Source organism: Malaclemys terrapin, chromosome 1, assembly GCF_027887155.1.
Source record: "Malaclemys terrapin pileata isolate rMalTer1 chromosome 1, rMalTer1.hap1, whole genome shotgun sequence".
In the NCBI taxonomy this organism is placed as follows: domain Eukaryota; kingdom Metazoa; phylum Chordata; order Testudines; family Emydidae; genus Malaclemys; species Malaclemys terrapin.
Genome location: NC_071505.1, coordinates 354,794,139 through 354,815,598, shown reverse-complemented (window position 1 = coordinate 354,815,598; position 21,460 = coordinate 354,794,139). Strand labels below are relative to the sequence as shown.

Here is a 21,460-nt window from a genome sequence, read left to right as displayed (position 1 = left end):
TAATGCTTGTGCTCCTCAGTCCTCCAGCAGCACACCCTCTCACTCTCAGCTCCTTGCGCCTCTTGCTCCCAGCTCCTCACACTCACACCACAAACTGAAGTGAGCTCCTTTTAAAACCCAGGTGCCCTGATTAGCCTGCCTTAATTGATTCTAGCAGCTTCTTCTTAATTTGCTACAGGTGTCCTAATTAGCCTGCCTGCCTTAACTGGTTCTAGCAGGTTCCTGATTACTCTAGTGCAGCCCCTGCTCTGGTCACTCAGGGAACAGAAAACTACTCATCCAGTGACCAGTATATTTGCCCTCTACCAGACTCCTGTACCCCACTGGTCTGGGTCTGTCACAGTACGTACACTTCTTGACAGCGATGATCGCTGTGAACGCAGGTCGGCCATCATTGAGCCACTGTCTGCCAAAAGGTCATCATTCTACTGCATGCTGGAAAAAGTTGGATGTAGGTAAACTTGAAATGCCCGAGACATGAGCATTGTTTCAACTTAGTCTTGATGCCTCCTTAGCCATTGACAATGACGGTTCAGAGCGGCCAGTCACTATTGAGGAGGACTGGGTCAACATCAAGAAAACAATCTATAAAGCTGCTGTGGAAGTACTGGGCTTCTGAACAGGCAAACACAAGGATTGGTTTGACCCCAAGGACAATGATGTCCCATGCTGTCTTGACAAGATGCATGTGACACTCCTGGCTTGGATCAATGATAAAGAGAAGGCCTCCAGGAAATCTGCATACATTCAAACTCAGCAGAAGCCACAAGGCAATTACGGCAAATGAAAGAGGATTGTAGCGAGTGGACTCCTCAAAAGGGGTGTGCTTGTCCTTGCCTGTGGCTCCAGAGCCCTGTAGTAAAGACATTTTACTAGGACCCTGTATGTGGGATGAACGGATAATGAGATCAGAGTACTGTATAATGGGCAATGGGTATGTGTTAATTCCTGGGAAGAAGTATTTTGGGAGGATGGAAGTGTTAGCAACCCGCTAGCAGGCAAATGTAATGTAAGTATTGTGTTTACCAATAATCACATTTACTGTTTGCCACAGCCAAAGTCTCAGCTTTGACCAGTTGAGGAAGGAGCTATGTGAAACCCCTGAAGCTATAGAGACCTCTTTAGATAAGGAAAAGGCCAAATGTAAGGGGATCGTCAGTAAAGACGTCTGGGGATGGCAAATTGGAGACAAGGAAATGTTGCAAAAGCTGGGGAAGGCGGCCCACACTCTGGACGCCATGTGGGTGGGTCTGTACTCCATTGTGAATCACATCTCCCCGGTAGTGTACCAGCTTCAGCTACCAGGCAAATTGAAATGGGCGCATGCCAATCAGCGCAAAACGTATGTTTCTCCCTAGGTTTCCGGTCAGGGCGTCGTGGGCCTCGGTTGTGGACCAGCCACCTGCCTGGACCATCTGGATTTCCAGATGGCCATGGGATTATCCAAATAATCATAATTATGAGGAAGGGAGATACCTCCAGGGGCTCTCCCTAGTTTCAGCTGCTGATAGGGCCCGGGCCACAGTGTGGCGTGAGGCTGGAGGGGAGGAGCCTTGGAAACAGTGCATCATTTGGATAGACACAGCAGGGCCACAGCAAAATACCTGGTGTGTGGCCCCCGCCTCCCTTGGATCCCATTAGGACAAACACTGTTCCTCCTGTGGCGGCCTGGAGTGGAAGTGGAATGGGAAGCCCTTTGGTAAGCAATAGCAATTACTGATCTTGGGATGTAATATGGTTGTTTTAACCTCTGAAACCAGGCAAACAACATCCATGACGAAAGCCAGAGCTGTAATGAGACAACTAATCATTTAGGGAGTTTTCATCCGTGCCTCAGTTTCCCTGATTGGCACATTTGTGTTGTGCTTTTCCTTTCCACCTTGCTTTGTTAACAGGACAAAGCAGTAATAGCGAGAGCCCAGGGACACCCCGAACAGGAGTGGTGGGACCGCTCTTGCTGCTTCAGGCAAGTGTAATACAATGTATGTATGGTGGCACGTAGCTACGGGAATCCTCGGGTGTTCTCCTTTATTAATTTTACCAGTGTCCAAAATTGGCCCTGGTAAAAGCAAAGGTCAATTATCCATTAGCCGGGGGGCGGGGAGGGGGGAGGAGGGCAATTGTGGCTTAGCATTCTGGGAATATGGTATCATGTGTTATCTGGGACTGGGTGGTCCATCGCGACGTGTGGGAGGTGGCTCCCGCCAATGACATGGCTAAGTGGTATGTGCTGACTACATCCTCATTCAGCACGTATGGATTGCAGAGGGCAACACTTGGCAGCTGTGGCCTATGGAGCCCCCTCAAATGTTGTGTAACGAGAAGGCAGCACCAGGCCGCTTTTACGAGGTAGGTCAACACCTCTGCTGGGAAGGGGAGGCATCGGGATAGGCCCCCACTGAGGCCCATGTGTTTACCAATACCTCTGCATGTGTTTGGAGGACCAACTACCCCAGGGTGCCTCTCTACTTACCATTAAGATCACGACCACAAACATTTTCAGTACATTGGCCCACCGTACTGCAACAGACTGTTAACGTTTCTAACTATGTTGTGTTTAATTTTTCATGGATAACACCCAATGTGTTTCTCCAGTTGGTGCACACCCAAGAGCAACTTTCCGTATTCCAGACAGATGCCTCCTCCTTTTTCTTTGTAGGTTATAAGAGGCTGAAAAGGGGGGAGAAGAAAAAGAAAAGAGCAGAGAATGGATTAACTCAACACTGCAGCTAGCAAGCTCAGTCCGAAGATAAGACGCTGGCCTCTGCCCAAGGACACCGCTCGCAGCTGAGACTTGGCTGACAGCCAAGAAAGATGGGGGCTTGAAAGTTGCCCAAGCAGGTGTGAGAAACGGACTACACAGACCTGCACCTGCAGGACAGCAAAAACAGTAGAGAGGAAAACGAAGCCCAAGGCTGCAGAATCTGAAAGCACAGACGAGACAACAAGAGGGGGAGCCAGCCAGGTTATATTTCATATTTCTAGTTTCAGATACAAGAGTGGTACATTTATACAAATAGGATGACCACACTCAGTAGATTATAAGCTTTGTAACGATACCTTAAAAAAGACCTTTTGCATGAAGCATATTCGAGTTACATTATATTCACACTCATCAGCATACTTTCATAAAATCATATAGAGTGCAACGTCACAGGGGGACTGAGTGGCTCGGAGAGGGAGGTGCAGGCATGCGTGGTTTGCTGGCAGGGGGTCCAATTCCATTGGCCTGGGTTTGGAAGACAGCTTTTCTTCCCAGACCATAAAACATCAGCAGAGGAGCCCAGGCAGGGAGTGAGAACTCAGGGCCACGTCGCCTGGCTGTGCTCGGCCTGGGACTCACACTAACAGCTCTCACTCAGCCACGGCATCTGCAGACATGGGGACTTGTCATGTCACCTGAACTGGAATCCATCTTTCTCCTTGTGCTTTTCCATTGAGAAGGGGGGACGGGAACCCAGAGAGGGACAAAGGATTCCCGCCTTGTGCAAAAGATATATAAGTGGGTGGAACAGAACAAAGGGGGGCTGCCAGTCATAAGGAATCCCCTAGCTACCACCTGAGCTGGAATGAGGGCTGTACCAGGGGAAAGGACTGTGCCCAGACTAGGAAGGAATCCAGCAGGGCCGGCTCCAGGGTTTTTACCGCCCCAGGCAGCCAAAAACAAAAACAAAAAAAAGCCGCGATCACGATCGCGATCTACGGTGGCAATTCGGTGGGAGGTCCTTTGCTCTGAGCGGGAGTGAGGGATTATCTACCGAATTGCTGCCCAATAGCTGGACGTGCCGCCCCTCTCCGGAGTGGCCGCCCCAAGCACCTGCTTGCCAAGCTGGTGCCTGGAGCTGGCCCTGGCGTCCAGTCTGTGAAAGAAATGTAGTGAAACATCTCTCAGCGTGAGATTTTTATCTGTACTCAGTTGTATTACTGTATTAGGCTTGGATTTGTGTGTTTTATTTTATTTCACTTGGTAATTCACTTTGTTCTGTCTGCTACTACTTGGAACCACTTAAATCCTACTTTCTGTATTTAATAAAATCGCTTGTATTAATTAACCCAGAGTATGTATTAATACCTGGGGTGAGAGGGGGGCAAGCAGCTGTGCATATCTCTTTATCAGTGTTATAGAGGGCGAACAATTTATGTGTTTACCCTGTATAAGCTTTATACAGAGTAAAACGGATTTATTTGTGCTTAGACCCCACTGGGAGTTGAGCATCTGGGTGTTAAAGACAGGAACACTTCTGTTAGCTGCTTTCAGTTAAGCCTGCAGATTTTGGGCACTTGGTTCAGACCCTGGGTCTGTGTTGGAGCAGACGGGCGTGCCTGGCTCAGCAAGACAGGGTGCTGGAGTCCCAGGCTGGAAGGGAAAGCAGGGGCAGAAGTAGTCTTAGCACATCACTTGGCAGTTCCCAAGGGGGTTTCTGTGATCTAACCCATCACACCCTCCTTTAATTCTTTATCTGTATCAGCTGCTCCATCATCTTGCCTGGCATCTATCAGATTGACAGGCCTATAATTATCTGTGTTATCCTGTTTACCCTTTTAAAAAACTGGTACAACATTCACTGTCTCAGTCTTCTAGGACTTCCCCAGTTCTCCAACTTATTGAAAATTAACATTGACTGCCTTTTGAGCTCTTCAGCCATCCCTTTTAAAACTCTTAGATGCAAGTTATCAGAATCTGCTGATTTAAAAATGTTTAACTTTAGTAGCTTCTGTTTAACATCCTCCTGAGATGCTAGTGGAATGGAAAAAGTGTTATCATCACCATATGATGAGTCTATATCACCTGTTTTCCCCCCAAATACAGAACAGAAATATTTAGCAAACACTTTTGCATTTTCTGCATTACTATTGATAATTCTACCATTTCCATCGAGTTACGACCAATACCATTGTCTGGATTTTTTTTGTTCTTAATATATTTTAAATACTCCTTCTTATTGTCCCTAACTCTCTTGGCCATGGATTTCTCCTCGTGTCCCTTGGCTTCCCTTATCAGTTTTATAAACTCCATAAGTTCCCCTTTCTTCCATTTATTTTTTAAACCTACCTTCACTTCCCCTTTAAACAGGGTCAGATATTTTAGCCAGCATGAACTTCTTTCTTGATTGTGAGATTGTGAAATTTGGGGCATCTAATGAGGGATCTTTAAAAGAATCTCAATTATAATTCACATTTTTCTGATTCAATGTTTCCTCCCCACTCCTTTGGCTCAGAATTGTTTTCAGCTTTGTGAAACTGGTCCAGTTAAAGCCCCAAGTGTATCCATTGCTGGTCTGGAATTCCCCCAGGTTAGATGCACACTTTCTGAGCAAGGAAACTCTCCTCTGTAAGATTTAGAAATTCCAAGGACATTGAAGTACCGCAGTCCTTCCTGTCCGTCCCTCCTCACAGCCTTACTGTCCCTGGTGTGAAAGTCTTCAGCTCTGGGGCTCCTGCTGTCTTTAGAGGACTCCCTGGCTCTCACTGACTCTCTGTCTCAGCTGACAACTTCCCTTTCTTCACTTGCTTGTTTCTCTTTCTGTAGTTTCTCTCTTTGGCTCTTAAGTACAGTTTGGATGAGCGATGCTAAGCAGAAATTAGCACTGTTTTTCCTTGCAGGGAGCATCTGTGCCAGCAGCAGGGACATCAGAAACCCCTGGAGATGTCACTGCTCATTTATACCTACTCCCACCCTTCCACCTTCATCCTGCTGGGCATCCCAGGGCTGGAAGCTGCACACGCCTGAATCTCCTTCCTCCTCTGCACCGTCTACATCATAACACTGCTGGGGAACTGCACCATCCTGCTCATCGTCAAAACAGAGCCCAGTCTTCACCAGCCCATGTTCTACTTGCTGTGCTTGCTCTCAGCCGTCGACCTGGGCCTCTCTACTGCTACAGTGCCCAGAATGCTGGGCATCTTCTGGTTCAACTTCAGAGAGATCAGCTTTGGTGGCTGCCTCACCCAGATGTTCTTCATTCACACGTTCACGGGAATGGAGTCAGCCATCCTTCTAGCCATGGCCTTTGACAGATACGTGGCCATCTGTGACCCTCTTAGATACACTGTGATCTTAGCAAAGAAGAGAATTGCACTGATGGGCCTGGTGATTATATTGAAGCCAGGAGTCCTCATTTTCCCCATGGTATTCCTGGTTAACCGTCTGTCTTTCTGTAGAGCCCGTGTCCTTGCCCATTCCTACTGCGAGCACATGGGAATTGCAAAGCTGGCCTGTGCAGACATTAGGGCCAATGGAGAATATGACTTGTTTTTAGTTTCCCTCTTAGTGATGGATCTGATCATGATTTTCTTGTCCTATGTTCGTATACTACGGGCCATCTTCCGGCTCCCATCCAATGACGCACGCCTCAAAGCTCTCAGCACCTGTGGCTCCCACATGGCCGTGATGTTCATATTCTACACCCCAGTGCTTTTCTCATACCTCACACACAGGTTCGGCCAGCAGATTCCCAGTTCTGCCCACATTCTGGTTGCCAGTTTCCATATCCTCATGCCCCCCATGCTGAACCCAGTCATTTACGGGGTGAGGGTGAAGGAGATCCGTGAGAGGGTGCTGAGAAAATTCCCCAGAGAAAGCGCTACTTACTCCTGTTTCTGCTGATCAGTGCAACCTCCAATAGAGCTTCTCACATCCCAGAGCAATACGTTTGTCTGGGGCCTTTTGAACCTGAACTCGGTAATGATGCATTGGTGTCATTTCTCATCTGCTCTGTGCCTTGGAGAGCTGGGGTGAGACTGGCAAAGGCAAGGCAATATTCTCCTGTCACCAGTGACTTTGCCACTTATATGTGGATCACTTCAACAAAACCAAATTGGCCAAGAGGCTGTGGGAGAACTATAGAACCAATGTGACCAGCTATAGGAGAGAGACCAATAGATTTGAAGCGCTGGGGAAAGGGCTAAAGTTCTTCAATCCAAAGCATGGTGATATCGGCGACTTGAAACCCAGATGGCACCGTTCGTTGTCTGACTGCAGAGAGACCGGCAACACCAGCAAGGTGCAGTGACAAGCTCTTTATTGAGGAGTGCACACAACAATAGAGAGCGGCCCGTCTCCAGAGAGAACCAGCCATGGTTTTAACAACTAGTAGGGTTATATAGACAGTTCCATCGCGTCATAGATTATTCATTTAAAACAACCGCATCCCACCCCCCTTTGTTAGTGAGAAACTTCTAGTATTCATGTATACCTATCCCCCTATACAAGCAGCCTTAAGCAATTCATAATGTTTCAGCAACTTTCTTATCAGCACGGTTAACAAGCACCAGAACTAGGAGACAGGGGGAGTCAAGAACATACAAAGAACAGAAACAGGGAGTGGAGGCAGTATGTCTCCTACTCTATCTTCTGAGCACATCTGGTACAGGAATGCAACTCCCCTCTTAGCTCACTTTTTCAGCTTAAGCAACTATGTCTTCGATTCTGCCCGGGGACCACCCAGAAACCTCTGTTGGCCTAATTCTGGTTAGGTTGGCATATCTGCTCTACAATTTTTCTTTTTGGGCCTGACAATCCCCCCTTTTTTCCCTACAGTACCTTACAGGGACTCTTGGGACATACTGGCTGCAACTCTTACTGAGTTTTGAACTAATTACTGCTGGGTGGAGCACAACTTGGTGCCTATCCAACACCCACATCGGAGAATAACATACAAAACTATCAGGCCACAAATAATTACAACAGCGCTGTGAAGGAAATTACAAAGCCAGCCACCTATGTCTAGAACCCAGTTAAACAGGTTGCTCCACCAAGAATCAACCCGCTTCTCTCCATGGTCCTTTGCTACTTGTATGAGGTAGTTTGCTCTGTCCCAGGTGGCGTGATAAACATTAGGAAAATATATGCAGCACTCTTGCCCAATTACTGCACGTGTTCCTCCCTGAGAGGCCAGTAAGATATCTAGAACCAAGCGGTTCTGGAGAACCATCTGCCTTAGTTTTCTCTGTGCAGTTTCCAAGTGCACCAGGGCATCGGCGATAGTATTTGCCATTATCTCCAAAACCCCCTGAAGTCTCATTACTCCTTCTCCAATTCGCCAGGTGGCTCTGCCACAAACAAAAACAAATCCTGCACAAACGCCTGTCCAATCATTTAGAGCCCGCCAGGTAGGGGGGTGAGATCTGTCACCTGACATCTATTCATCATAATCTGTTACAAAGGTTAATTCTACTTTTTATAATGTCTACAGTTAGTTCTACTTTTATGATTTCTGTCTACTCTCATCCTTTTACTCTCCCCCCCTTTTTCTTCTTCCTCCAGGCCACACATACAGTTCACCTGACTCTACATACAGTTCACTTGACCAAAGTTTAGGCCTTAGACTATTTTTCCTTCACAGATTCCTTAACATTATCCTCAGCAGCCCTTACATTTCTGATTTTCCCTCTTGGGAGGTGGGCGCGATAAACTACAGGTGGCTCTAACCAGGCTAGATAGCAGGATCCACTCCACGAGGGAGGGAGGACTAGGTATGCTTTGTTGCCACACACCCAATATACCCCGAATAGGGGTCGGTCCCACCGATTCCATCGGTCTGGACTGATTGGTAGGGTTGGGCCATTTGGATAAGAGCATATGCAAAGGGACCTATTATTGGGTCCGGGGGAACATTGGGTACAGTGTAAAGAAAAGCAGTTATAGGAAAGGTGTGAGGAAGAAGGTGTACATGCCGTGGTATTTACCTTCATCCATCTAGGAATTAAAGAGACATCCGGACCATTTATAATTTGAAATCCTTCCTTAGTGTGTGTATAAGCTAGTCCACTATGGGGGGTGTTATAATACCATGTGCACTGGCTAATCCCAACAAAAATGCTAGAATTAGCAAGTGGTCCTTTTAAGAGGCACCAATGTCCCGGTCTCCTCCAAACATTTAAGAACCCTTTATTCTTAATTCCAGTATCATTCCAGGTTATGTTTAGAGTGCCTGAAGAGTCCTTCCAGGAGGGAGTCCAGGTCATGTTCCTTGCACTGAGGGGAGTAGGGACCATAGGGAGACCTTTTTGGCTATCCGCTGGCATCAGAGAACATACCCAGCATGAAGTATTATGTCAGGCTGGCATGCGAGCTTTCATCTCATGGGCAAGGTATATAAAGGTGTTAGGACTGTGAGATTCTATAGCCCCTATGCTTCGTACCACCAGAAGAGAAAGGTAACAAATAATAAACAGATTAAAAACATAAGACCCCAGGCCAGAAAACGGGGCCATCCTTCCGAGAAAGGACACCACCAATTTAAGGCTTTTTTAGTTGCAGTCGAAGCTTCAGGTCGCCCAAAGGCGTATCAGTCCATTGGTCTCGGGCCCAGATGTCGTCTGCTTCTGGTTCAGCCGGTTCACGGTGGGATGAACGTGCGTAGCAACCTCGAAGTCCGACGTCGTCTACTTCTGGGGAACCCTTTACTCAGTCAGGTTCCCTAGTGGTGCTCCTCTTGACTCTAGTATGATGAATCCAGGTGGGTAGCTCCTTTACTCGGATGGCGGTAGGGCTCACCAGAAGAATTTCAAAGGGTCCTAGCCACTGCGGTTGAAGCGGAGTCTTGTATGCTTTTACCCACACGGGATCACCTGGTAAAAAAAATGAACAGCTTCCCACAATGGTAAGGCTGGGGAATGTGCAGAGTACTGCTGTAATGTCACTAGATGGCGCTGCAACTCTTTTACGTAGATCTCCGTTTCCTTGGTCATATCAGTATCATTGGGAACTGATATTAAAGGAGCAAAGGTTGGAGGTACATGTCCAAACAGGATTTCGTAGGGTGCCAGTCTAGTCCTAGCATTCGGAGTAGTTCGAATGGTATAGAGAGCGAGAGGAAGGACTTTAGTCCATTTCAAATTGAGTTCCCGGCATAATTTTGTCAAAAGGTTTTTCAGAGTTCCATTCATACGCTCCAGCTGGCCTGAACTCCGGGGGTGCCAGGGAGCCTGAAAGGCCCATTTTGTTCCTACCGCTTCGGTAAATTCTTTACAAATCTTTGCTATGAAATGAGTACCTTGGTCGGAGCCAGTTATTTCAGGAGGGCCAAATCTTAGGCTTGGTCTACACTACCCCCCCTAATTCGAACTAAGGTACGCAACTTCAGCTACGTAAATAACGTAGCTGAAGTCGAAGTACCTTAGTTCGAACTTACCTTGGTCCACACGCGGCAGGCAGGCTCCCCCGTCAACTCCGCGGTACTCCTCTCGCCGAGCTGGAGTACCGCAGTCGACGGCAAGCACTTCCGGGTTCGACTTATCGCGTCCAGACTAGACGCGATAAGTCGAACCCAGAACTTCGATTTCCAGCCGTCGAACTAGCTGGTAAGTGTAGCCAAGGCCTTAGTATAACTTCATTGAGGAATATCTGACATACTGTAGTTGCAGTGGCTCGGGCGGTGGGATACGCTTCCACCCATCCAGTGAGCTGGTCTATTAGTGCTAACAAGTGCTGTTTTCCTTCAGAGGGAGGTAAATCGGTAAAATCCATCTGTCTATGAGCCCATCTGCGCCCCCCCAGGCGGTGCTTGTTTGTTTACACCCATTGGATTACATTGCTGACACACAGCACACTTTTCTACTCTTCTCCTGGCTACTTCGTGAAGTCCTGGGGAAACAAACTGTCCTAAAAGAATCTGGGCCATTTTATTGGCTCCCAAATGCGTGTTTTTGTGAATCTGTTTCATCACTTCACTCTGGTGACTTTTGGGTAAAACAAAATGACCATGACATTTCCACATTCCTGTCGAGTTGGGCTTAGCTCCCCATTTCTCCCAGATTATTTTCTCACTATCTGGGGCTTGCCATTGCCAGGTTAAAAGAGGAGAGCCTAAATCTAGTTGAGTACTTCGTAAGGCAGCGGTTTTAGCAGCCTCATCAGCAAAGCGGTTTCCCACTGATACAGGATCAGTGTGTTTGGTGTGAGCCCTGCAGTGAATAACTGCAATGTCTTTAGGGGCTTGGATAGCTTGCAGCAATTCAGCGATTTCTTTACCAGGAGCAATTTGTGACCCTGAGGAAGTGATAAATCCTCTCTCCTTCCAAATGGCTCCGGTGGCATGGCACCCACCGAAAGCATATTTCGAGTCAGTATAAATATTAACCCTTTTTCCTTTAGCATACAAACAGGCAGCTGTTAAAGCCTGCAATTCGGCTGACTGAGCGCTTGTCCCAGGTGATAAGGGTTTCCCTATTAATACTCAAATATCAGAGGGGTGGCCGTGTTAGTCTGGATCTGTAAAAAGCAACAGAGAGTCTTGTGGCACCCTTAAGACTAACAGATGTATTGGAGCATAAGCTTTCGTGGGTAAATTCGCATGCATCCGACGAAGTGGGCATTCACCTACGAAAGCTTATGCTCCAATACATCTGTTAGTCTTAAAGGTGCCCCAAGACTCTCTGTTCCTATTAATACTGTATGCCCATCTGTAACTGCATATCCAGAGTGTCGAACTCCATTCCAAACAAAAGCAGACCCATCCACGAACAATTCCTATTTCGGATCAGATAGAGGAATGTCTGTAAGATCAGGTCGTGGAGTAGATACCTGATCCCAAACTCGTAAGGAATCATGTACTGTTTTCTGACCATCCTTACGAGGTAGCAAGGAACCCGGATTTAAATTTGCACATCTCTTTAAGGTAACTCAATGAGTCATTAGCAGAGTTACCTACTTTGACAGCCTTTGCTTAGTTAAATGTTTGTGCTGCTGAGAATTCAACCAGCTTGCTACAGCGTGTGGAGTGTGTACCATTAAAGGTTATCTCCATATTGATTTATACCTGCCTCTGGAGATTTCCATTACTTGCATCTGAAGAAGTGAGGTTCTTACCCACGAAAGCTTATGCTCCCAATACTTCTGTTAGTCTCTAAGGTGCCACAGGACCCTCTGTTGCTTTTTACCATTAAAGGGTGTCCGAAAACCATTTCTTGAGCCTTTTCAACTAATAGTGCAGCTGCTGCCACATTCCTGAGGCAGCCTGGGTGTCCCTTAGCCACTGGATCCAATTGTCCTGAAAGGTATGCCACAGGCCTAGGGGCATTTCCAAATGACTGTGTTAGTACTCCAGATGCTACTCCTTTTACCTCATGCACATACAAATCAAAAGGCTTGCTGTAATTGGGCAGTCCTAACGCAGGAGCTCGAATGAGAGATTCTTTTAGTGCTTTAAACGCTCTTATTTGCTCAGGGTTAGGATGTAAAGGTTCTTCAGCCTCCTCCCTGGTTAGTTCATGCAAAGGTTTTAACCATTCTCCAGCTGAAATAATCCAAGGGCGACAAAATCCAATTATACCAATAAAAGCCCGCATCCCTCGCTTAGTGGTGGGAAATAAGATATTAACTATGGTTTCTATCCATTTGGAATCCAGACTACATATTCCGGGACCCAGTGCATACCCGAGGTACTTTACCTCCTGCCGGGCCCATTGCAACTTAGTGGGGCTGACTTTATGTCCTTTGAGTGCCAACTGATTGAGTAAATAGACAGACTCATGCTCATTATCCTCTTGAGTCCTGGAAGCCACCAGAATGTCGTCAACATACATCACCAGGGTAGAGGCAGCCGGTAACTGGACATCCTTTAAATCCTCAGCTAAAACCCTAGCAACACACTCGGTGCTTCCACATAACCTTGAGGCACTCTAGTCCAGGTAAGTTGTCCCGGGGGTCCAGACCTTTTATCCCCTTTCCCTGCTGTACCAGGGACCCCCCATGTAACTGCAAAAAGGTTCTGCTTTTCTGGGGCCACTGGTACAGAGAAGAAAGCATTCACTAAGTCCATGCATGTAAACCATCCGCTTCAGGTGGCACCATTGCCAAAACAGTACTTGGGTTTGGCACCACAGGATGTTCTGGAATCACATACCGATTGAATAGTCTTAAGTGCTGCACCATTCTATATACAGGTTTTCTGTCTAAGTCGAGCTGCGGTTTCCTCACAGCCAGAATGGGAGTATTACAAGGAGAGACACATGGCACTAAAATTCCCTGGTTCTTAAAATTCTGCACAAGGGATGCAAGTCCTTGTATAGCCTCGATTTTAAGGGGATATTGTCTCTGAGCAGGCGGTGACATATTGCTCTTTACCACTGGATTTAGAGGTGAGGCAGATTTTACCAGACCCACATCATGTTTTCCTCCCCACACTATAGGGTTAACTTCATTTTGGACTCGGAGGGGAAGTGTTTCACAGTTGTGTCGGCTAATTGCGTTAGCAAATAAGCTTTCTCTACCGGGAATCGAAGGGAAATACTTTCAGGAGTACAGGAAATTTGGGCATGCAATTTACACAACAAATCTCTCCCCAGTAAGTTCACTGGACCATTCATTAACAGAAAGGAATTCTGAACAGATATAGGCCCTACCGTAGCCATACAATTATTAGTCATGAAATGTCGTTCAGGTTTTCCAGTGACTCCTACCACACATTTTTCTACTTCACTCTTTGGTGCCACTCCCTTAGGTATAGCTGAATGATTGGCCCCCGTGTCCACTAATAATTCAAAAGTCTTTTGTCCTACCTTTAGGGGGACCACTGGAAATCAAGCATCACACTTACATTGTACCATTCTGGCTTCATAAACCTCAGGGCCCCAGGGGAGCGGCGCCTCATTTACTCAATCAGTTGGCACAGAGAATCGACCCACTATCTCAGGCTTATAATCAGATCTTTGCCTGTGTGGACAGTTTCTTTTCCAGTGTCCTTCCTCACCACAATAGTGGCACCCATCACAGCCCGGGTCCGTACTACCTCCGCGTCCTCGTCCCCTAAATCCACCTCTTCCCCTTCCAGCAAATCCTCCCCTGGAGCCCCGGCTCCTCCCTGTGACCCCTTCCATTGCCTCCCGATATGGCCACTGCCAATAATCATAGAATCATAGAATCATAGAATATCAGAGTTGGAAGGGACCTCAAGAGGTCATCTAGTCCAACCCCCTGCTCAAAGCAGGACCAATTCCCAGCTAAATCATCCCAGCCAGGGCTTTGTCAAGCCGGGCCTTAAAAACCTCCAAGGAAGGAGACTCCACCACCTCCCTAGGTAACGCATTCCAGTGTTTCACCACCCTCCTAGTGAAATAGTTTTTCCTGATATCCAACCTGGACCTCCCCCACTGCAACTTGAGACCATTGCTCCTTGTTCTGTCATCTGCCACCACTGAGAACAGCCGAGCTCCATCCTCTTTGGAACCCCCCTTCAGGTAGTTGAAGGCTGCTATCAAATCCCCCCTCATTCTTCTCTTCTGGAGACTAAACAATCCCAGTTCTCTCAGCCTCTCCTCATAAGTCATGTGCTCCAGACCCCTAATCATTTTTGTTGCCCTCCGCTGGACTCTTTCCAATTTTTCCACATCCTTCTTGTAGTGTGGGGACCAAAACTGGACACAGTATTCCAGATGAGGCCTCACCAATGTCGAATAAAGGGGAACGATCACGTTCCTTGATCTGCTGGCAATGCCCCTACTTATACAGCCCAAAATGCCGTTAGCCTTCTTGGCAACAAGAGCACACTGTTGACTCATATCCAGCTTCTCGTCCACTGTGACCCCTAGGTCCTTTTCAGCAGAACTGCTACCTAGCCATTCGGTCCCTAGTCTGTAGCAGTGCATGGGATTCTTCCGTCCTAAGTGCAGGACTCTACACTTGTCCTTGTTGAACATCATCAGGTTTTTTTCTGCCCAATCCTCTAATTTGTCTAGGTCCCTCTGTATCCGATCCCTACCCTCTAGTGTATCTACCACGCCTCCTAGTTTAGTGTCATCTGCAAACTTGCTGAGAGTGCAGTCCACACCATCCTCCAGATCATTAATAAAGATATTAAACAAAACCGGCCCCAGGACCGACCCTTGGGGGACTCCACTTGAAACCGGCTGCCAACTAGACATGGAGCCATTGATCACTACCCGTTGAGCCCGACGATCTAGCCAGCTTTCTATCCACCTTACAGTCCATTCATCCAGCCCATACTTCTTTAACTTGGTGGCAAGAATACTGTGGGAGACAGTATCAAAAGCTTTGCTAAAGTCAAGAAATAACACATCCACTGCTTTCCCCTCATCCACAGAGCCAGTTATCTCATCATAGAAGGCAATTAGGTTAGTCAGGCACGACTTCCCCTTCGTGAATCCATGCTGACTGTTCCTGATCACTTTCCTCTCCTCTAAATGTTTCATAATTGATTCCTTGAGGACCTGCTCCATGATTTTTCCAGGGACTGAGGTGAGGCTGACTGGCCTGTAGTTCCCCGGATCCTCCTTCTTCCCTTTTTTAAAGATGGGCACTACATTAGCCTTTTTCCAGTCATCTGGGACCTCCCCCGATCGCCATGAGTTTTCAAAAATAATGGCTAATGGCTCTGCAATCTCACCCGCCAACTCCTTTAGCACCCTCGGATGCAGCGCATCCGGCCCCATGGACTTGTGCACGTCCAGTTTTTCTAAATAGTCCCGAACCACTTCTTTCTCCACAGAGGGTTGGTCACCTTCTCCCCATGCTGTACTGCCCAGTGCAGCAATCTGGGAGCTGACCTTGTGCGTGAAGACAGAGGCAAAAAAATCATTGAGTACATTAGCTTTTTCCACATCCTCGGTCACTAGGTTGCCTCCTTCATTCAGTAAGGGGCCCACACTTTCCTTGATTTTCTTCTTGTTGCTAACATACCTGAAGAAACCCTTCTTGTTACTCTTAACATCTCTTGCTAACTGCAACTCCAAGTGTGATTTGGCCTTCCTGATTTCACTCCTGCACGCCTGAGCAATATTTTTATACTCCTCCCTGGTCATTTGTCCAATCTTCCACTCCTTATAAGCCTCTTTTTTGCGTTTAAGATCAGCAAGGATTTCACTGTTTAGCCAAGCTGGTCGCCTGCCATATTTACTATTCTTTCTACACATCGGGATGGTTTGTTCCTGCAACCTCAATAAGGATTCTTTAAAATACAGCCAGCTCTCCTGGACCCCTTTGCCCTTCATGTTATTCTCCCAGGGGATCCTGCCCATCTGTTCCCTGAGGGAGTCAAAGTCTGCTTTTCTGAAGTCCAGGGTCCGTATTCTGCTGCTCTCCTTTCTTCCTTGTGTCAGGATCCTGAACTCGACCATCTCATGGTCACTGCCTCCCAGGTTCCCATCCACTTTTGCTTCCCCTACTAGTTCTTCCCTGTTTGTGAGCAGCAGGTCAAGAAAAGCTTTGCCCCTAGTTGGTTCCTCCAGCACTTGCACCAGGAAATTGTCCCCTACACTTTCCAAAAATTTCCTGGATTGCCTGTGCACCGCTGTATTGCTCTCCCAGCAGATATCAGGGTGATTAAAGTCTCCCATGAGAACCAGGGCCTGTGATCTAGCAACTTCTGCTAGTTGCCAGAAGAAAGCCTCGTCCACCTCATCCCCCTGGTCTGGTGGTCTATAGCAGACTCCAACCACGACATCACCCTTGTTGCTCACACTTCTCAACTTTATCCAGAGACTCTCAGGTTTTTCTGCAGTATCATACCGGAGCTCTGAGCAGTCATACTCCTTTCTTACATACAACGCAACTCCCCCACCTTTTCTGCCCTGCCTGTCCTTCCTGAACAGTTTATATCCATCCATGACCGTACTCCAGTCATGTGAGTTATCCCACCAAGTCTCTGTTATTCCAATCACATCATAGTTCCCTGACTGTGCCAGGACTTCCAGTTCTCCCTGCTTGTTTCCCAGGCTTCTTGCATTTGTGTATAGGCACTTAAGATAACTCAACGATCGTCCCTCTTTCTCAGCATGAGACAGGAGTCCTCCCCTCTTGCGCTCTCCTGCTTGTGCTTCCTCCCAGGATCCCATTTCCCCACTTACCTCAGGGCTTTGGTCTCCTTCCCCCGGTGAACCTAGTTTAAAGCCCTCCTCACTAGGTTAGCCAGCCTGCTGGCGAAGATGCTCTTCCCTCTCTTCGTTAGGTGGAGCCCGTCTCTGCCTAGCACTCCTTCTTCTTGGAACACCATCCCATGGTCGAAGAATCCAAAGCCTTCTCTCCGACACCACCTGCGTAGCCATTCGTTGACTTCCACGATTCGACGGTCTCTACCCCGGCCTTTTCCTTGCACAGGGAGGATGGACGAGAACACCACTTGCGCCTCAAACTCCTTTATCCTTCTTCCCAGAGCCACATAGTCTGCAGTGATCCGCTCAAGGTCATTCTTGGCAGTATCATTGGTGCCCACGTGGAGAAGCAGGAAGGGGTAGCGATCCGAGGGCTTGATGAGTCTCGGCAGTCTCTCCGTCACATCGTGTATCCTAGCTCCTGGCAAGCAGCAGACCTCTCGGTTTTCCCGGTCAGGGCGGCAGATAGATGACTCAGTCCCCCTGAGGAGGGAGTCCCCGACCACCACCACCCTCCTCCTCCTCTTGGGAGTGGTGGTCGTGGAACCCCCATCCCTAGGACAGTGCATCTTTTGCCTTCCAATCGGTGGAGTCTCCTTCTGCTCCCTTCCCTCAGATGGGCCATCTAGTCCACTCTCCGCATTAGCACCTGTAGAGAGAACATGGAAACGATTCCTCACCTGTATCTCCATTGCTGGTGCATGGACGCTCCTCTTTCTTCTTCTGGAGGTCACATGCTGCCAAACCTCCTCACAATCCTTCTGTCCCTGCTGCGCCTGCTCTGAATCTTCAGAACATTGTGGCCGTAGAAGCATCTCCTGACGTCTGTCCAGGAAATCTTCATTTTCCCTTATGCAACGCAGAGTTGATACTTGTTTCTCCAGCCCTCGAACCTTCTCCTCCAATATGGAGACCAGCTTGCACTTTGTGCAGACAAAGTCGCTTCTGTCCTGCGGAAGAAAGACAAACATGGCACAACCTGTGCAGGTTACAACAGCTGATCGCTCACCTTCCATATCACCGTCCTCTTAAGAACTTCCTCAACTGTTGCAGGAACGACTCGGAGAAACCACTTGATCCGTCATATCCTTTTGCTTTTCCTTCCTTCTTTCCTTTTCCCTCTTTTCCTCTCTCCCATTATAAACTCGCATTGCAATACTGACTACTTCAGGTAAACTTTTCCCTTGCATTCCATCCAGGTGTTCCCTAAACCTTTTTGCAATGTCCTCTGCACACTGTGCCATAAATACTATCTTAACCATTTCCTTTCCAGAATCTGATTCTAAGTCCAAGTTACTGTGTTTTCTAACCTCATTTGTTAACCGAGTGCAAAAATCGGAGAGATGTTCATTAGGGAGTTGAACACATGCAGTAACCTTACCCCAATTTGGGGTAGTCTCTCCCGCTTCCCTTACTGGAAAGAGGGACGATCATTGAGTTATCTTAAGTGCCTATACACAAATGCAAGAAGCCTGGGAAACAAGCAGGGAGAACTGGAAGTCCTGGCACAGTCAGGGAACTATGATGTGATTGGAATAACAGAGACTTGGTGGGATAACTCACATGACTGGAGTACTGTCATGGATGGATATAAACTGTTCAGGAAGGACAGGCAGGGCAGAAAAGGTGGGGGAGTTGCGTTGTATGTAAGAGAGGAGTATGACTGCTCAGAGCTCTGGTATGATACTGCAGAAAAACCTGAGAGTCTCTGGATAAAGTTGAGAAGTGGGAGCAACAAGGGTGATGTCGTGGTTGGAGTCTGCTATAGACCACCAGACCAGGGGGATGAGGTGGACGAGGCTTTCTTCTGGCAACTAGCAGAAGTTGCTAGATCGCAGGCCCTGGTTCTCATGGGAGACTTTAATCACCCTGATATCTGCTGGGAGAGCAATACAGCGGTGCACAGGCAATCCAGGAAATTTTTGGAAAGCGTAGGGGACAATTTCCTGGTGCAAGTGCTGGAGGAACCAACTAGGGGCAAAGCTTTTCTTGACCTGCTGCTCACAAACAGGGAAGAACTAGTAGGGGAAGCAAAAGTGGATGGGAACCTGGGAGGCAGTGACCATGAGATGGTCGAGTTCAGGATCCTGACACAAGGAAGAAAGGAGAGCAGCAGAATATGGACCCTGGACTTCAGAAAAGCAGACTTTGACTCCCTCAGGGAACAGATGGGCAGGATCCCCTGGGAGAATAACATGAAGGGCAAAGGGGTCCAGGAGAGCTGGCTGTATTTTAAAGAATCCTTATTGAGGTTGCAGGAACAAACCATCCCGATGTGTAGAAAGAATAGTAAATATGGCAGGCGACCAGCTTGGCTAAACAGTGAAATCCTTGCTGATCTTAAACGCAAAAAAGAGGCTTATAAGAAGTGGAAGATTGGACAAATGACCAGGGAGGAGTATAAAAATATTGCTCAGGCGTGCAGGAGTGAAATCAGGAAGGCCAAATCACACTTGGAGTTGCAGTTAGCAAGAGATGTTAAGAGTAACAAGAAGGGTTTCTTCAGGTATGTTAGCAACAAGAAGAAAATCAAGGAAAGTGTGGGCCCCTTACTGAATGAGGGAGGCAACCTAGTGACCGAGGATGTGGAAAAAGCTAATGTACTCAATGATTTTTTTGCCTCTGTCTTCACGCACAAGGTCAGCTCCCAGACTGCTGCACTGGGCAGTACAGCATGGGGAGAAGGTGACCAGCCCTCTGTGGAGAAAGAAGTGGTTCGGGACTATTTAGAAAAACTGGACGTGCACAAGTCCATGGGGCCGGATGCGCTGCATCCGAGGGTGCTAAAGGAGTTGGCGGGTGAGATTGCAGAGCCATTAGCCATTATTTTTGAAAACTCATGGCGATCGGGGGAGGTCCGAGATGACTGGAAAAAGGCTAATGTAGTGCCCATCTTTAAAAAAGGGAAGAAGGAGGATCCGGGGAACTACAGGCTAGTCAGCCTCACCTCCGTCCCTGGAAAAATTATGGAGCAGGTCCTCAAGGAATCAATTATGAAACATTTAGAGGAAAGGAAAGTGATCAGGAACAGTCAGCATGGATTCACGAAGGGGAAGTCGTGCCTGACTAACCTAATTGCCTTCTATGATGAGATAACTGGCTCTGTGGATGAGGGGAAAGCAGTGGATGTGTTATTTCTTGACTTTAGCAAAGCTTTTGATACTATCTCCCACAGTATTCTTGCCACCAAGTTAAAGAAGTATGGGCTGGATGAATGGACTGTAAGGTGGATAGAAAGCTGGCTAGATCGTCGGGCTCAACGGGTAGTGATCAATGGCTCCATGTCTAGTTGGCAGCCGGTTTCAAGGGGAGTGCCCCAAGGGTCGGTCCTGGGGCCGGTTTTGTTTAATATCTTTATTAATGATCTGGAGGATGGTGTGGACTGCACTCTCAGCAAGTTTGCAGATGACACTAAACTAGGAGGCGTGGTAGATACACTAGAGGGTAGGGATCGGATACAGAGGGACCTAGACAAATTAGAGGATTGGGCAGAAAAAAACCTGATGAGGTTCAACAAGGACAAGTGCAGAGTCCTGCACTTAGGACGGAAGAATCCCATGCACTGCTACAGACTAGGGACCGAATGGCTAGGTAGCAGTTCTGCTGAAAAGGACCTAGGGGTCACAGTGGACGAGAAGCTGGATATGAGTCAACAGTGTGCTCTTGTTGCCAAGAAGTCTAACCGCATTTTGGGCTGTATAAGTAGGGGCATTGCCAGCAGATCGAGGAACGTGATCGTTCCCCTTTATTCGACATTGGTGAGGCCTCATCTGGAATACTGTGTCCAGTTTTGGGCCCCACACTACAAGAAGGATGTGGAAAAATTGGAAAGAGTCCAGCGGAGGGCAACAAAAATGATTAGGGGTCTGGAGCACATGACTTATGAGGAGAGGCTGAGAGAACTGGGATTGTTTAGTCTCCAGAAGAGAAGAATGAGGGGGGATTTGATAGCAGTCTTCAACTACCTGAAGGGGGGTTCCAAAGAGGATGGAGCTCGGCTGTTCTCAGTGGTGGCAGAAGACAGAACAAGGAGCAATGGTCTCAAGTTGCGGTGGGGGAGGTCCAGGTTGGATATCAGGAAAAACTATTTCACTAGGAGGGTGGTGAAACACTGGAATGCGTTACCTATGGAGGTGGTGGAGTCTCCTTCCTTGGAGGTTTTTAAGGCCCGGCTTGAAAAAGCCCTGGCTGGGATGATTTAGCTGGGAATTAGTCCTGCTTTGAGCAGGGGGTTGGACTAGATGACCTCTTGAGGTCCCTTCCAACTCTGATATTCTATGATTCTATGATTCTAATCCATGCAAAATAGCTTGTCGGTACTGATTCAAACTCTCCTTGCCCCTATCCAAATTCGGATCCCAATCAGGTTCAGCGGTGGGCGTAGCTCCCCAACCTGGGTGACTCAGGTAAAATGCCGCAGTCTTTTCTTGAACCTTTTGACGTTCATCCTCGGTTAAGAGGGTGTCCAACAACTGATTCACATCTGCCTATGTTGGTAAGTGACTAGAAAAAACAGTTCAAAACATTCTTTCTACCGCCTCGGAGTTATCTCGAAGGCACGGCATAGAACGCTGCCAATTTAATAAGTCTGCAGTTGTGAATGGAGTGTGAGTAAGCACCATTTAATGCT

General features: G+C 47.7%; 1 protein-coding gene across 1 annotated transcript; it reads left to right on the top strand.

Moving 5' to 3' along the window:
• The first annotated feature begins 524 nt into the window (after window positions 1-524).
• On the top strand, window positions 525-6,607 carry LOC128849060 (olfactory receptor 52J3-like). Its single transcript, XM_054049459.1, is given in 2 exon segments — window positions 525-553; window positions 5,674-6,607. Coding segments are annotated over 2 exon segments (963 nt in total).
• The last annotated feature ends 14,853 nt before the right edge of the window (window positions 6,608-21,460 follow it).